Source organism: Nothobranchius furzeri, chromosome 18 (genome assembly GCF_043380555.1).
Source record: "Nothobranchius furzeri strain GRZ-AD chromosome 18, NfurGRZ-RIMD1, whole genome shotgun sequence".
In the NCBI taxonomy this organism is placed as follows: Eukaryota; Metazoa; Chordata; class Actinopteri; order Cyprinodontiformes; family Nothobranchiidae; genus Nothobranchius; species Nothobranchius furzeri.
In genome coordinates this window covers 44774851-44787350 of record NC_091758.1, presented here as the reverse complement: position 1 = coordinate 44787350, position 12500 = coordinate 44774851, and the positions used below count along the sequence as shown (strand labels likewise).

Sequence of the window (12500 nt, the reverse complement as noted above, 5' to 3'; positions counted from 1 at the left end):
TACGTGGAGTTAGCGTGTTCTCATGCATATGTGGAGTTAGCGTGTTCTCATGCATACGTGGAGTTAGCACTGCCCTGCTTCACTGAGGGTTGTTTTGTGCTGAGCCAATCATACACACCCACCTATAGACTGATTGTCTGGCTGACGTTATTAACTCACACATCTATCTACTAGTGGAAGCCTCTGATTGGCATGAGGAACATCAGCCAGCAGTTGCTTCCTACATGTGGATGCAGTGGGATAAACATCTTCTCTGACTGCAGCTCGGACTGGGTGAATTCTGACCTTCTGCTGTGGGTGCTCTTGGATGGTGGAGGAGCTCAGGGCAGTAACTCTGCTCATGCCCACTTTTGTTTACCAACTTCTTGCAATTAGAAAGAACACCACGGACTTCTCCACACAACTTTAGCAGAGCCCACCCGTGTCCTCCACCGCGTTCCCGAGAAAGCTGTGTAAACACAACCTGGCCGGGCTATGGCAGGCTGTCCCCAACTGGCACCGACCAAGCTTAAAGCCCAGATTACAGTTCATCTGCAGAGGCGTGGAAACATACAGGGCCATCACCCGTCAATGCAAATGCTTTCCAACGAGCACGCAAGGATGCAAGAACTACCCGTTGAACGCAGTAGAGAGCACACATCTGTCATTGGTCGGCCCAGCGATGGACCAGGTTAGTGACGCCTGCATTGGGGTTTAGAAGCTGATGTGAGAACAACAACCCTGTTCCTCCATGTTACTTCTCTAACGTGAAGCTCCTGATTTCTAGAGGAGCTGCTGAGATTAACCTAATTTATGGCTAAAGCTGTTCAAATAAAGCAGAGCTTTGTCGTAGGGGCGTTTCTGGTCTGAGTTAACGGTTCTGACTTGTGTTTTCCAGCCTGCAGACAGACAGACGTTAAACACGAGGTTGATGGGGTTCTGTTTGATCACATGAAGGGCATTTCTGATCCTGGAGATGAAGCCGGCCGGAGAACGGAGGTCAGCCAGCTGGGCGGCTGTGAGTTACCACGCTGTAGTCGACTCAGAGCTGTGACTCGGACCAAAGCTTTCCGGCTCCGTGTGGAAATCGGCATCTGCTTAACATTCATCTGAAGCGTTTGCATCCAAATGCTATTAAAATAATGACTTGTTGCTGCAGAAAAGCTGTGAAACAGCTGCTGAGGGACATTTGTGTTTGTAAAAAGTAAATCTGTTACGTTTAGTGAACGTTCAGAAATGAAACAACCATTTCACAGATCACTGCCTGTCGTTTACCGCTTGTTCTGTTGGTGTAGGACAGCTGGTCAAAGATGCTCCAGATGGGAACGATCTGGTGGAATCGCCCTTTAGTCGGACCCCAACTGCAGCGTCAGTCCCTTCTGAGGACTCTTCTGATACTTGATGATTACTGGATCTAACCTTCATCAGTGGGAGGAGCAACAACCCGTAACAGGAACACTCGGGTGAGACTGGGGTGTTTGATGTGAGAAGGTCTGCAGCCAGACTTGGGGAGCCTGACTCGTGAGCTCCTGCCGAGTCTGGGTGTGGGTTTAGATCTAAGCTGATGAACGTTTTCATCAACAGCTGATGAGCTCCTTGTTGCTCGTTCGTTCGTTTGCTTCTAAAAAGATGCTTCAGAGTCCACAGAGGCTGTTTCATCCAGTCAAATAACAACCCCCCACCACCACACAGCAGAACTCCTCCAGGCTCGTGAAGATAAAACATCAACGTTGCAGCGCAAACAGAGTCAGTGGTGGAGTTGTGCTGCCGTTATCCAATCAGAGGACAGATGTCCAAATATCAGGAAGTAAGACTCCTGATCAGGAGAACAACCGGGATGGTTACTTATTAACTCTGGGGACGAAGGCAAGGGGCGGAGTATCCATCTAAGTTAAATTTCATCAGAAAACGTTCCTCTGATGATGCAACAGCCTGAAGGACTTGGTGAGACCCATTAGAACCAGCCCAAACCATCAACCCTCCACCACCATGCCTCAGATCCCCACTAGCAGAGAGAAGCCTAGCCTTGTTTTCCTCGCAGCTCCCGAGACGGCGCCACCTGTCAGCTGACTGAGACCAAAGACCTGGCAAACCCTCCTGACCTGCTCCCTGACCAGGTCGACTCCATCTGCAGCATCGTACCAGACCTGTCCAACAGAGTCGGGTCTGCTTGATTTGTCTCAGCGTTACATGAGAATTGTCCTCAGGGGACTCGGAGGGAGCTTCTTTGTCCTTCTGTCCAAACGTGTTTATCGTGATGTTTCATTGGTTGGTCAGAAGCACCAAGCAGGAAGTCCAGAATCAGCAGGTCGATGATTGAAGGTGAGAGGAGCTCCATCCAGGTGCTGATTGTTTATTTTCTCTTCTACTGATTCATGATTGAAACAAATGAAGTTATTTTAGTTTGAGACGGTCCGATCACCAAGATTTAAAGCATCAGAATAACTTTAATCATTCACCAAAATAAAAGCGGACGTGCTTGGTGCAGCATTGCAGCTCAAGACCAAACTCGTCGGCTTGAGCTGTGATTTTATTCCTCCTGGCTTGGCGGCGTCACACTCTCACAGATCTGTGGGTGTGAACGTGAATTTAAACAGTGTTAAAAACCCACAGAACCAGAACCAGGCTTGACAAGAAGTGGGTTTCTATAGCAACAGGTCATCCTTTACTCATTCTGCAAAGCAAACCTTGTTCGATCCTTCCATCTTAGATCACGGTGACATCATTCATGGGACCGCTTCTAAAAACTTCATAAACTGGATGTCATTCATCACTCAGCACCCCGTTTGGTCACTGGTGCCCCTTTCACTACTCGTCATGTGATCTGTACTCACTCGTTCACTGGCCATCCCTCCTTTCCTTCAGGACGTTACATCGGTTAGGGTTAGGGTTACCCTAACTCGTCATCATCACTTCCAACAACCAGCACCATTCACGTTCCAGTAACTTCATCTCTGGTTATTCCCAAAGCTCGCACCTCCTTTGGCCGCTCCTCATTCCAGTTTGCTGCTTCCAACGACCGGAATGAGCTGCAGGACCACCGAAGCTCCCTGCCTACGTCCCATTATCTACCTGCAGTATTTCATGGTGATCAATAGTTTCTGATCAGTGTTCTTCTGAGTATTAAAGACTGTTTTAGTCCGTTCTGACGGCTCGTACGTGTTAAACATGAGAACAGGCGTTTGTCTTCATGTCTGACTGTTTATCTCGTCTGTTGTTGTTTGGTGTGAAGCTAACTGTGCTGCTGCCTCTGGGCCAGATCCTCGTTGGAAATGAGAACAAGTTCTCTATCCACTCGTCTGGATAAATAAGGGCTAAATAAAAATAAAAGACTTTCACAATAAAAGCACACATTTTATGAATGCTGCATAATAACTCCAAAGACACACAAATCACTCTGAAACACACACACACACACACACACACACACACACACACACACACACACACACACACACACACACACACACACACACACACACACACACACACACACACACACACCAGCTGCTCTGAGGGAGGTGTGAAGCTACGCTGCTGCCACAAGCAGCTCAGTGAGGCAGAGAAAACTCAGGTGTTACCTCCAACAGATCTGTTCAGGCCGAAGGACGGTGATGATGTTTTTACCTCCTGAACCGGCGGACCTGGAGGTCTACAATCTACCAGGTTTTAGTTGCTTCCCTTCTCACCTGATCCCACTGTTTAATTACCTGCTCAGCCTATAATCACCTGCCGATTAAAACCAGGTGTGTTGGACCACTACGTTACAGTGACATCACAACTCTCAGCCAATCAGCAGCTTTTGCGTGTTTCTGCTGTTTATGAATCTGAAATAATAAAATCTTATTCAGATTGGGGGTGTGAGGTGGCGTTAACACTGTTGCCCACCGGGAAGAAGCCTGCAGGTTCGAAACCCGGCTGCGGTCTTCCTGCGTGGGTTTCCAGGTCAAAGGTCGCTTTAGTTTAGTTTCTGCAGAAACTTTTGAAACGTCATAAACTCAAATATTCTGTGAATAAAAACTAAAGTTGAAAAAGAAAAGTTCAGTTTTGAACATGAAAAATTATTCATCAGTCTTCCTCTCTTCACGCGCTCCAGCAGCATCACGTGACGCTGCAGCTGCCTGTCAGCGCGGGTTTATGGGATGGATCCTCCGTGCACTCAGCAGCGCTGCACGCACGCGCCCCGTATTAAGTCATCTCCTGGCCGCAGACACGCGCGCTGTCTGACAGGCGTTGTGTAATTAGCTGCTGCCCCGGTACCGGGGTTCAGACCGACCGGAACTCTCACGGAGCTCCGCACCTCCTCTGTCCCGCGTGCCTCGCTGTCACCGGGATGTGTGCATGTGCTGGGCCCGCAGATTGTGCGTTTAGTTGCTAAGCACCCCCGCCCAGTTATGCGTGCGGATTTGGGGGGGTGGGCGCAGCTCTGCACCAAACCAACAAATTCGCACCTTCTGCATCCAAAAAGGGCAAAACTAACTCGACGGCGTAACGTGTCGTGACGTCACACGCAGAGGGAGAAGAAAACTTACCATGTTGACTTCAGACACCATGTCAATACTAGCGATGTCTATGCTCATGCCCACGTCCACGGGAGCGCCTGTGGGGACAGCAGAGCGTTAGTGCGCAGCGCACCGCGGAGCCCGTGAAGCGGGGCGTCACGTGGCAGCGGCCGGCGCGTGTACCTCCGAAGTCAGGCCGCAGCCGGATGTCATAGCCCTTCAGTAACTTATCCACCGTGGCCTTCACGTAGGACATGTTGCTGGGTTCGTTTGCGCTGAAGGAGCAGAAACAGGAGTTAGATGCGAGCCGGTCTGGATCAGAACCGGGCCGGCTGAGTCAGAACTCACTTTTGCGCCCCGTAAGCCACAGAGAGCAGCAGCGACAGGCTGCAGACGCAGCAGCATCCTCGCTCCAGCAGAATCCTCATCCTCACAACTCTGCTCCTGCAGACGACTTCCTCCCAGGCTCCTCGCGGGTCCAACTAAGGCTGCAGAATTAGTACACAAGCAACGCATGCGCGTGCGCTCAGCAGCGTGCACAGCATCTGAAACCGGAGCCGTGGCGAAGAAACGCGCGGAGACGAGATCTAAACACCCGAATGAGTCCGGAAGAATCACCGGCAGAAGGCAGGGAGGCTGCACGTGCTGTCTGACAGAACCCAAACACCCGTCAGCACCTGCGATGCGCAGGCGCAAAGACATCTAAACGGGTGGGGGGCATGAGCGACATCACTCTCAGAGTTTCTTATAACGAGTTAAACGTTACTTCAGAGAAGTGAAATCATTCATCCCAACAGAAACCAGGTCCACACCTGGAGGAAGTGACCAGGAGGGTCCTGATGAACCCGGAGCAGTGGGTGGGGCGCGCGGGGGACACGGCCGGGGGGGGGGGGGGTGCAGGAAAAATGGTTGGGAATGACTTAAGGGACCATCCCCCTCCCACACACAGGCACGCACGCACGCACACACACGCGCGCACGCACACACACACACGCACACACACTCGACTATTACTTTGTTGAAGCTGGTCCCTGGAGGCTGCCTGCAGCCTGAGTGAAGCTGAGTCTGATTTGGTTCTGGAAGCTCTGAAAAGAACCTGCTCTGACTTCGATCTGAGGTAGCAGTAGCACTCTGATGAAGAATGGAGCTTCACAAAGAGGTCAGGCTGCAGAGTCCATCAGATGGAGCCCAAGCAATGAAGGGATCAGAAGGAAGATGAGCAGATCATGAGGAGTTATGAAGGGTTTAGACGTGGCCCTCCTCCTCCTTCTGGGAGCAGCTGAACAGAAACAAACCAAACAAAAAAGGATTTTTATTTTCTGGTTTCTCTTTGGGCTTCACTGGTTCTCACCCATGTCACCCAAAGCCTCACCCCGAGGTGTCACCCTCAGCTGCTGCGCCTCCTCTGCTAACATCATCCCTCGCCTCCTTCTGCGCCTGCGTTCCCTCCATCTGCCTCTCCTCCTGCTCCTCTTCCTCACTCAAACTAAAAAATCCTGAAACATCCAGTTAGGCTGAAACGTTTGCAGTTATGAAGGTCCTGGTTATGAAGAGTTCCTGCTTTGGTTCTTGTGTATTTCTGTGACTTGTGTTTGTGTTTCTACATCTAATCCTGAGAAAAGTTACCCAGAAATGAATGAATGAATGAACGAACGAATGAATGAACGAACGAATGAATGAATGAATGAACGAACGAATGAATGAACGAACGAATGAATGAATGAACGAATGAACGAATGAATGAATGAATGAATGAATGAATGAATGAATGAATGAATGAATGAATGAATGAAACCTCTTGGGTTGATTTGCAGCAAACTGCAGCGGACGTGTTTCTGCTCCCGGACCGGCTGGTTTAAACAAAACAAATGAAACATTAAAATAAACATTTTTATGTGTAAATGAGGAGTTGAGTGATTTCCGGCTAGAATCCCTGGATTCCTTAACTTTTCCAGGACAGTTCCAGGGAGGATCAGCCAGATCCTGACCAGGACTCATTTCTGACCTGACACCATTGTCTTTGTCGCCCCCTGGTGGTGGTCGGACGTCATTACGCTTGCAGCAGCCAGACGGACTAAATAAACATCTGTAGTTAAGTTTGGGCAACATCTGGTCGGATTTTATCTGCAGGAACTCACAAGTCTGCTCATCTTCTGTGGGATTTGGAGCTGATCTGGTACCAAAACTCATTATCGGTATTTAAGCACTAAGATTAACTTTGGTGAGCTGCTCTCAGCCTAACGGGCCTGGTTTATTTTGAGGTCCAGGTGTGGATCGACTAAGTGATAAACAGCTGAGGAGGAAGAAGCTGCGTTTCCATGAGAGACGATACTTTCAGGAGGACTTTTTATGCTAAAATAGTCTTTTTCATTCTTCTGTGCTGCCTCTAGAAACCCCCCAGATGTGAAAAGCCTGTTCCAGCCTAACTCACCCTTTCATTCTGCAGCTCCTTACAGACAGAGCCATGCCACCAAGGTGCATAAAGTAGAAACAGACAAAACCAGCGGAGGAGTGCAGGTTACAGGGTAAAGTCACATCAGATGTTAGCAACAGCCCGGCTTCAGAAACCAGCTTGGAAGCTCGTTCACCCGCCCTGTCCGCCGCGGCTGCAGCCAAAGCAGCAGCTGGTTTGTTAAATGCTTGTTAGTTTAGTTTTTGGTGTTTGAACATCAGCTGAGCTGCTGGCATCAGGTGAGACCTAAACCTTCTGAAAATCTGAAAACTCCTCGTTTGGTTTTGATTCTTCAGCCATTTGTTTGGACGGGAGATGAAAACGAGACGTGATGTGATGAAAGTCAAGCATCTCCTGACTCTCTGTGTTCCTGGTCTCCATGGCAACTGCTCTGCCACTAAACGCCGGCCACGTGACCAGGAGAGTTAGCAAGAGGCCAAATAGAAATCCTAACGATGGTTGTGAACGTGACTCGTTGAGGAGGCGACTTGTGATTAAATTCAGAACAAACGAGCTCTGAGATGATCAGCCACATGAACCTTTTACGTCATTTTAATACAAGTTCTTCATTTCAAATGAAAACATCTGTTGATGCTCGACAGCTCCTCAGTGCAGCTTAGTATTTATGTGATTTTAGTGAGAAAGGCCAAAGTGAAGACGCTTCAGACGTCGAACCCTAGACGCGTCAACAAAAGACAGAACCATCCAGAACCCGGATCTCACACCTGTTCATAATAATACATAAACTTAAGGTTTTGTTTGTGTTTCATCATTTTTCTAGTTTTAGGTTTTCTGCAAGGTCCGTGTCTGACCACATGGTGGCGCTCTTCACTCACGCTTTCCTCCTGCAGGAACCAGAACTTTCTGGACTTCATGAACTTTTATGCTTTATGATCTGGTTTTATTTCCCAGCTGACCCACCTGCTAGGGAGAAATCCCAGAATCCCGACCACGGACGCAGCGTTCCTGGACCATCACACTCCAGTAAACATGGAGGTGCTCGCTGGTCTCCAGATTCCTGATCCTGTTTCCGTGGACGGGATCTTCTGGGACACATCTAGACGGCTGAGATTTTACGTGGATCAGAACCAGGTCAGAGTTTGGGTCACAGGACTCTGACATGCTCAGACACCAGAATGTTCTTTTCTGTCCTGTTTTCGTGTCTGGTGACATCAACCTGTGACCTCTGACCCCCAAAAGGTCAGCGGTCACAGGTCCAGTAAAAGCATTTTAGGAACACTTTTCAGTAGAACCACTGAGTCTTGTTCAGGATAGCTTTGGGATTCTGTTTCATTTTAAAAAAATTCAAGTCCCCACTGATGGTGGTTGCTATGACAACCAGATGCTGAAAGCAGACCCAACAGGAAAAAGAAAACAGTTTGATTTGGAGAAAAGGTTAAAGGGTTTAAAGCTTCCAAGGTGTTCAGACCAGAACGGATAAATAATCCCTGGGGTAGCTGGAGGAGGCGTCCGGATCAGAACATCTCTTGAGACGAGTGTCTGTGACACCACCGGGGATGCTTTTTGAGGTCATGCTGGATTTGACCTCAAGTCCAAACTCCACGTTTTCATGCGATGGTGACATCATAAGCAGGTGGTTTAGAAGAACAGGTGCTTGTTGGCAGCAGACTCGGACGTCTCCTTGTGCTGAAACACGATGAGCTTCAGCCGCAGAGGAGAAGACATCCGGGGAACATCGAGACCATCCAACACTGTAACATGAAGGAAGAGCGCGTGACTCGGAACAAAACAGGAGTATTACGTGTTTCTGATGCAGGTGTCACGACAACCTGCTTTGGTTTGTCTGAACACCAATCAGACAGAAACAATGAATCCGCATCAATCTGACCCCCTGCTGCAGGTCTCCAGCAGGAGCTGGATGACACAGGAAGTAAACCTGCTTGTTTTTTTCTTTTCCAGCTGATCCCGTTTCTCCGGAAGCCGACCAAAGCTGGATCTTTTGTTAAATACCAGAGATCCAGAGCTGACGTCATTTAGATTTGACCTTTTCCAGGTTCACCTTTTCCCTCTGATAGTGGAGGATTGTTGTGTTCCTGCAGCAGACCTGAGGAGAACCTGGTTCCACGGCTCTGGGCTCGCTGGGTTCGGATGAAAGCCTCCAGAGGTCCATCTGAACCCGTTCCTGGATTCATGCTACCAAACCAAAACAGGATTCAGAAAGACTTTATAGATCCAGGAAACAAACTCATAATTATGTTTTTATTATAGATTCACTTCCGTGTTGTTTACATTTGTATTTACTGTAATTAGTGATTTAATGGGGGGGGGGGGGTAGTAAAGCAAGTCAATTCTTTGAATCAATAATTAGATTATAACCCGTGTTTATTAACAGATAATCAATTCATCTGTCTGACTCTTCACTCTGAATGTGAGCGCGCTGGTCGCATTCCCCCCCCCCCCCCCCCCCCCCCCCCAGCCCGCCTCACTTTGCGCTGCGCCCCAGCGGAGCCGCTCTCTGCGCACTTCTCGCACTCAGGCTGGTGTGGACGGATGTGCGGCTTGTTGTCGGAGGACAATCCGACCTGATCGACGCGCACTGACCGCCTCCGCCCACCCGCTCCTCCATCCTGTCCTCCGTCTCTGGCAACAGCTGGCGTACCTGTTCAGGTCTCGGAGGCTGCGGTGGAAGGAGATTTGTGCGGGTTTGGGTCACTTTGCGGGACTCTGAAGGCTTCCGTCTGGTTTCCAGGCTTCAGCCATGGGGGCACTGAAGAAGTCCCGTCCTCTGTCGGTGTTGGTCTGGTTCTTCGCTCTGTGGCACACACGGTAAGTTCCGGTTCTACAGAACTGAGCGGTCCGTCTCGCGCGCTCAGAGCGCAACTCAAACCTGACCAATCAGAACTAATAATCTATTAGAACACCCAGAGTAGAATCAGGAACCAGTCCGGTTCTGATACGAACTCTTCGGGTTTATTTAGCAGAGGCGGACTTAGATGCTTTTTATGGTGGCACAGTGGTCCACCAGGGGGGCGGGGCTCAATCTCAATATTAGTTTTAATTTCATTCATTCATGATTTTATTAAACCTAAATTTCATCATAAACAATTTTTATTTTACAAATCTTGATGTATGTTTTATATTTAAATTCAATTAAATTCATTTTTAATTAAAAAAAACATAATTTTTGGTTCTCTTATCTCATTTCTAATGGCGATGTTCTCGTGCAGATAAACAGCTCATTGATCTGGAAACAAATAATTTTGTTAAAACTTAAAATGATTTAAATACTGTAAACATCTCAGCTCCCTTTGGCGTCATGTGTGACCTTTGACCTGGACTGGGAGAATAATTCAGGAAGAGGAGGGATTAGAAGTTGGAAGTTATTGATTAGAAGTTCCCCTTTTAGACATATTTCTGAATATTTTGTTGCTGAAAGTCGAGTCTGAAAGGAAAATCAAGAAAAACAGGTGGACACATGATTTTGTGCCGAGGAATCAAATCTAAGCATCCATCCATCTTTTTTGTGGTCGGGTCACGGGGGCAGCAGTCTAAGACCAGACTTCCCTTTCCCAAGCCACTTGGGCCAGCTCCTCCAGTGGAATCCTTGGTGTTCCCAGACCAGATGAGAAACATAGTCCCAGATCCTCTGAAGCTTTGGTTTATAGGAAGTTCAGATGGTGGGTGGAGGTCACCAGGATGGTCCATCACCCACAGTTATGTGGAAAAGCTTCTTTTGTTTCAGATTCTAATCTCGTTTGCTTTCATCCAGGTCAAGAGCAGACTCTAATAAAACACAGAACCCTAAGGACATTGCAACGTTCACCAAGATCCTCGACAGTCTTCTGGACGGGTACGACATCAGACTGAGGCCCGGCCTGGGAGGTATGACCATCACCAGAACACAAGATCCCTCAAAGCTGAGGAGCAGAACTGTAACTCTGTGAAGGTCTGGTTCTGATGGGACCCCAGAACACCTGATTATTTAGAAATACGGTCGGTTCATGTTTAACCTGAAACCGTTCTCCAGCCCCATCGCCTGAATTATAGAGGAAAGGAAACAGACAGGGAAAGGATCAGGTCAGACAAAGCCAGTCTCTTCTGCACACAGGGAAAATTAGTCTTCAGGGCCCCACCCACTTTGGCTTGGGACCGCCCACAGGAAGGAAAGCATCTCGGCAAGGAGAAGCTAACGTTAGCATTAGCGACTGCACAACATGGTGGAGCACTTTCAGGCTTGTGTTATGTTGTTGTGTTGATGTTATTATTATTACTGTTGTTATTATTATTATTACTGTTATTGTTGTTATTATTATTATTGTTATTATTATTATTGTTGTTGTTGTTGTTGTTATTAGTGTTATTATTATTATTATTGTTGTTGTTGTTGTTATAATTAGTGTTGTTGTTTTTATTATTATTATTACTGTTATTGTTGTTATTATTATTATTGTTGTTATTATTGTTGTTGTTGTTGTTGTTATTATTAGTGTTATTATTATTATTATTATTATTGTTGTTGTTGTTATTATTATTATTGTTGATGTTGTTGTTGTTATTGATGTCATTATTATTAGTGTTATTATTATTGTTGTTGTTGTTATTATAATTAGTGTTGTTGTTTTTATTATTATTATTATTGTTGTTGATGTTATTAGTATTATTACTGCTGTTATTATTATTATTATTATTATTACTGTTATTGTTATTATTATTATTGTTTTTGTTGTTGTTATTGATGTCATTATTATTAGTGTTATTATTATTGTTGTTGTTGTTGTTATTATTATTAGTGTTGTTGTTATTATTGTTGTTGTTGATGTTATTATTATTACTGTTGTTATTATTATTACTGTTATTGTTATAATTATTGTTGTTGTTGTTTTAGATGTCATTAATATTAGTGTTATTATTGTTGTTATTATTATTGTTGTTGTTGTTTTAGATGTCATTAATATTAGTGTTATTATTGTTATTATTATTATTGTTGTTATTATTGTTGTTGTTATTGATTATCATGAATATTATTATTACATATTTAAAATGAATCATGTACATTATGTCATGCTGCCCCAGGCTTGGGGTCAGGGACAGAGATGGGATCATCTGCAGTTATTTGATTTGATCATTTTTCACACTGAGCCCATAAATAATCAGAGCCAATTTATTTCCAGCTGTTTTGTCTGTGATGGATCAGAATTTGCCTCCAGCTCCAAAAACGTTTCACAGATCCACAGAAATGAAATGTTAATCCTCCTTGAAGAAGCTACTAAAGAAAAAAAAACTAAAACGTCTCATGTTTTAGTTTCAAATGCAAATGGAGACAAAATCTGTGTTTTCATGTGATGCTGTCAGAGATGATGAGGAGCAACAGTCTGCGTGGCGTTTCTGAGCCCTGAACGCTGCTCATTGCTCATCGTTGGTTTTGTGTTTTGTAAACATCAGCTGGTTCCGGTGAGTTCCTGATCCACTGCAGGTTTCTGTTCATCTGAACCTTTGATCAGAAAAGAGAAACAGCTGGGTTCAGAACCTAAAGCTTAGGTGAGACAGAATAAAGCAACAAAATAGACAAAAAACGTGGATGAAGGGAATTGTTGCAGCACAGCGGA

The 12500-nt window shown here is 46.3% G+C and overlaps 2 protein-coding genes across 3 annotated transcripts in view; one reads left to right on the top strand and one right to left on the bottom strand.

Moving 5' to 3' along the window:
- Nucleotides 1–5040, bottom strand: part of gabrb1 (gamma-aminobutyric acid type A receptor subunit beta1) — a 16222-nt gene extending 11182 nt beyond the window's left edge. Inside the window, exons 1-3 of one of the 2 annotated variants that reach the window (XM_015969100.3) lie at nucleotides 4830–5040; nucleotides 4665–4756; nucleotides 4512–4579 (exon numbers count right to left, since the gene is read on the bottom strand). In XM_015969100.3, coding sequence (XP_015824586.1) covers nucleotides 4512–4579; nucleotides 4665–4756; nucleotides 4830–4909 — 240 coding nt within the window. In that variant the 5' untranslated portion in view covers nucleotides 4910–5040. Of the gene's footprint in view, nucleotides 1–3560; nucleotides 3678–4511; nucleotides 4580–4664; nucleotides 4757–4829 lie in introns of those variants that run through there. The other variant, XM_054741967.2, reaches the window with a different exon arrangement.
- Nucleotides 5041–9379: 4339 nt separating this feature from the next.
- The window catches only part of gabra2a (gamma-aminobutyric acid type A receptor subunit alpha2a), an 11288-nt gene continuing 8167 nt past the window's right edge, over nucleotides 9380–12500 (top strand). Inside the window, exons 1-2 of the mRNA XM_015969105.3 lie at nucleotides 9380–9720; nucleotides 10664–10776. Coding sequence (XP_015824591.3) covers nucleotides 9653–9720; nucleotides 10664–10776 — 181 coding nt within the window. The 5' untranslated portion in view covers nucleotides 9380–9652. The remainder of the gene's footprint in view (nucleotides 9721–10663; nucleotides 10777–12500) is intronic.